Here is a 3,014-nt window from a genome sequence, read left to right as displayed (position 1 = left end):
CAGGGCAAAGCAGCAAAGTGGGAGTGGCGAGGATCGGGCCAGGGTGGGCGCAGGCCAAGCCGCCCAACGGGCTGCGCAGGTCGGGAGGGCACCGTGCACGCACAGCTCACACTCACCCCTGCAGGGCTGAGCGCGTGTGCACGCCGCCCGCTGTGCCCCCTGCGTACGCACATCCCACCGGTTGCACATGCACACGCGCATGTATGCATCTGTGCACACACTTGTGCACACACACAGACATACAGCCTGCACGCTCGCACACTGCACACAGACAATAAGCAACCACCCGTGCGCATACCCATGTGTGCAACGCACCGCACGCTGTACAGGCACACGTGTGGCACCCATTTCTAGGCGTGCTTTTCTTCCTCTTGATGACACACGTTGACTTTCCCCAGGAAATCGGGGTTAAACTCTCCAGACCCCACAGTTCCTCCTAACGCACAGACTCAAAGCTGAACCCCAGCAACCGAGACTCAAAGCCTCCCTGAGGCCGCCAGCCCCTTGGAAAGCAGAGCGGGTCCTCACTGGGGTGGACACCGTGGCTGGGGCAGTAGGGACGTTTTTTGGCCCTACAGGGCTGGGCGCCCGGAGACCACACTCGAGGTCACGCTCCGTATCCCTTTGTGCTTTGCACATCTTTTCACTTCGGGTTTCCGTGGCCACCCAGGGCAGAGCAGCAGCACCTCGGCTGGGAGGAGCCACCCTGGGCGAGGCGGGCACACGTGTCTGGGCAGGGCCCAGCCAGGCTCAGCTCAGCTGCGCGCGAAGCCCACCACTGCGCGTGAGCCCCGGCCCAGCAAGCAGAGGGGTGGGGACAGACTGCCGTGCCCCTCCCAGGCCTCTCCCTTGTGGTTCTGGTGGCGGGTGCCTGGCCTGTGTCCCCGGGGAGGTGGTGATGCTGCTCTCCCTTCTCAGACAGGCCGGAGGAGGCGGAGCATGAGCAGCCGGAGCAACAGGGTAGGTGCCGCCCTGTGTCCCAGGGCCCCCAGTCTGTGGCCTTGGGGGTGTGGGCAAAGGCCACGGTGCCGGGCATGGCAGATGCGACTCTGACATCCCTCTCTGCCCGGCTGGGCTGGAGCCTTGGCTGGAGAGGAAGCCCCTCCTTTCCGGGTGCCCTCTTCATCTCCTGCGAGGGTCAGGGCGGGGCCACTTCTGCACAACGGAGGGCCCTGGCATAGGTCTGGGGGTGCGTGTGGCCATCCTCACTGGGCAGCATCTTCGAACTGCATGGCTTTGCACTCCGGTGCAGTGTTGTTTTGTTTTGGTTTTTTTTCCGGTGTTTGAGATCACTTTTTATGTGTGGTCTTGGTCCTCCTGAATAACTCCCAGGTGGGCAGCCTGTGCCCACCTGTGCTGGAAAAACCAGCAGGAAATGTGGCTTGTTTGCTCTTCCGCAGGGAGGGAAGGACGTGGCTTTGACTGCTCCTGTCCAGGCAGCCTCGGAGTTCCGAACCACCCACCCCTCTTGCTGGGGAACAGCCCTTTCCCGCTGTAGTTCTGGGCACATGGCCACTGTGTCCCTCCCTTCGCTGTTTGGTCCTTTTTGTCCTCCCACATGCCAGGCGTGTGCTCTGCCACCGAGCCACACCCCAGCCAGTTTTGTTGGTTTTGTGTGGTGGGTTTTTACCCCACGCTCATGGGCAGCTCCACTGGCTGTGGGTGGGAGAGCCGGCCGCGCTCCAGAAGCCACACTCTGTAGCGGGGATATGGAAGACCAGTTAGGTGGCTTCCACCCTTTCCAGGGGGCTGGGACCTAGAGAAGCCCTGAGCCGTGGTGCATGAAGATGGGCAGGGGCGGAGGGAAGAGGGCAGCTCAGAAGCCTGGCCGAGTGGGCCAGGTCTGTCCTGGGATGCTAGTGACCAATCCTCACAGCCCTCCTATGACCATCAGGGCCAGGAAAGCACTGGAGCGGGGCCTACGGGCTCTGAGGGCAGCCTGGGCAGGGCAGCTGCAGCTGGACCAATGCTAACCGACCGTGCCTTCTCGTGGCCTGCAGAGGAGTCACCCACTTGTCCATCCCCTGAGCCGCGAGAGATCCTACAGACCGTGAGGGGCGTCCTCCAAAGGTGCAGGAGCTGCCCGGGCCACCCAGAGGAGCCAGTGCCCCAGGGCCCCCCAGCAGCATCCAGCAGCTGGAGCTCACCAAGTCCTGAGAAGCCCCCGTTCCACCTGGATGCTGAGGAGGGCTGGGCCAGCCCCAAGGCCCTGGGCTCGCTGCTGCGACTCCTGAACGCTCCAGGGTTTGAAGCCAGCCTCCGCGGCCTGTATGATGACCCGCTGTCCTGGCTGAGCAGCCTGTCCAGCAGCCCGGCTGATGAGGAGGAGCTGGTGGACCGCCTGGCACAGGCCCGGGGGGCGGCCAAGAAGGCCGGCCTGGGCATGGCCCTGGCCAGACTCTGCTTTCTGCTGGGGCAGCTGTGCGCCAGGAGGCTGAAGCTGTCCCAGGCCCGGGTGTACTTCGAGGAAGCCCTGGGCGCCCTGGGGGGCAGCTTCGGGGACCTCTTCCTGGTGGTGGCTGTGCACGTCCACCTGGCCAGCGTCTACCTGAAGCAGAAGAACAGGGAGAAGTGTGCGCAGGCTGTGCCCAGGGCTGCAGCCCTGCTCCTGGGGACGCCTGGCCAGGCGGGCAGCTCTGAGGCCGAGGCCAAGCTCCTGAGGTTTGCACTGCGCTGGGTCATCATTGCCCAGAGCCCACAGGCGGAGGCCCGGGCCTGCTTCCTGCTGGCCCGGCACCATGTGCGCCGCAGGCAGCCCGAGCAGACCCTGCCTTACCTGGAGCGGCTGCTGCTTTTGCACAAGGCCTTGGGGACCCCGCACGCAGTGTGGCCTGTGGACTGCCACCTGCTGCTGGCGGACACCTACAGCTGGAAGTGCCTGCCCCACCTGGTGCTGAGCTGTGTCAGGGCAGCCTCGCTGGACACGAGGGGGTCGCTGGCCAGCTCCCTGCGGAGCGTGGACCTGGTCCTCCAGAACGCACCCCGGCTGCAGGCCCAGGGCAGGGCGCCCCGCC

General features: G+C 64.9%; 1 protein-coding gene across 1 annotated transcript in view; it reads left to right on the top strand.

Annotated features, from left to right (window-relative positions):
* The window catches only part of Sh3tc1 (SH3 domain and tetratricopeptide repeats 1), a 26,634-nt gene that overhangs the window by 11,705 nt on the left and 11,915 nt on the right, over positions 1-3,014 (top strand). Inside the window, exons 11-12 of the mRNA XM_033758785.1 lie at positions 919-960; positions 2,001-3,014. The exon at positions 2,001-3,014 is cut by the window's right edge and continues 1,019 nt beyond it. Of these exons, the coding sequence (XP_033614676.1) occupies positions 919-960; positions 2,001-3,014 (1,056 nt within the window). The remainder of the gene's footprint in view (positions 1-918; positions 961-2,000) is intronic.

The sequence above is a fragment of the Fukomys damarensis genome, unplaced genomic scaffold (assembly GCF_012274545.1).
Source record: "Fukomys damarensis isolate Sample0158 unplaced genomic scaffold, DMR_v1.0_HiC HiC_scaffold_35, whole genome shotgun sequence".
In the NCBI taxonomy this organism is placed as follows: Eukaryota; Metazoa; Chordata; class Mammalia; order Rodentia; family Bathyergidae; genus Fukomys; species Fukomys damarensis.
Note: the sequence above shows the minus strand (reverse complement) of the source record. Positions and strands in the feature narration are given on the sequence as shown.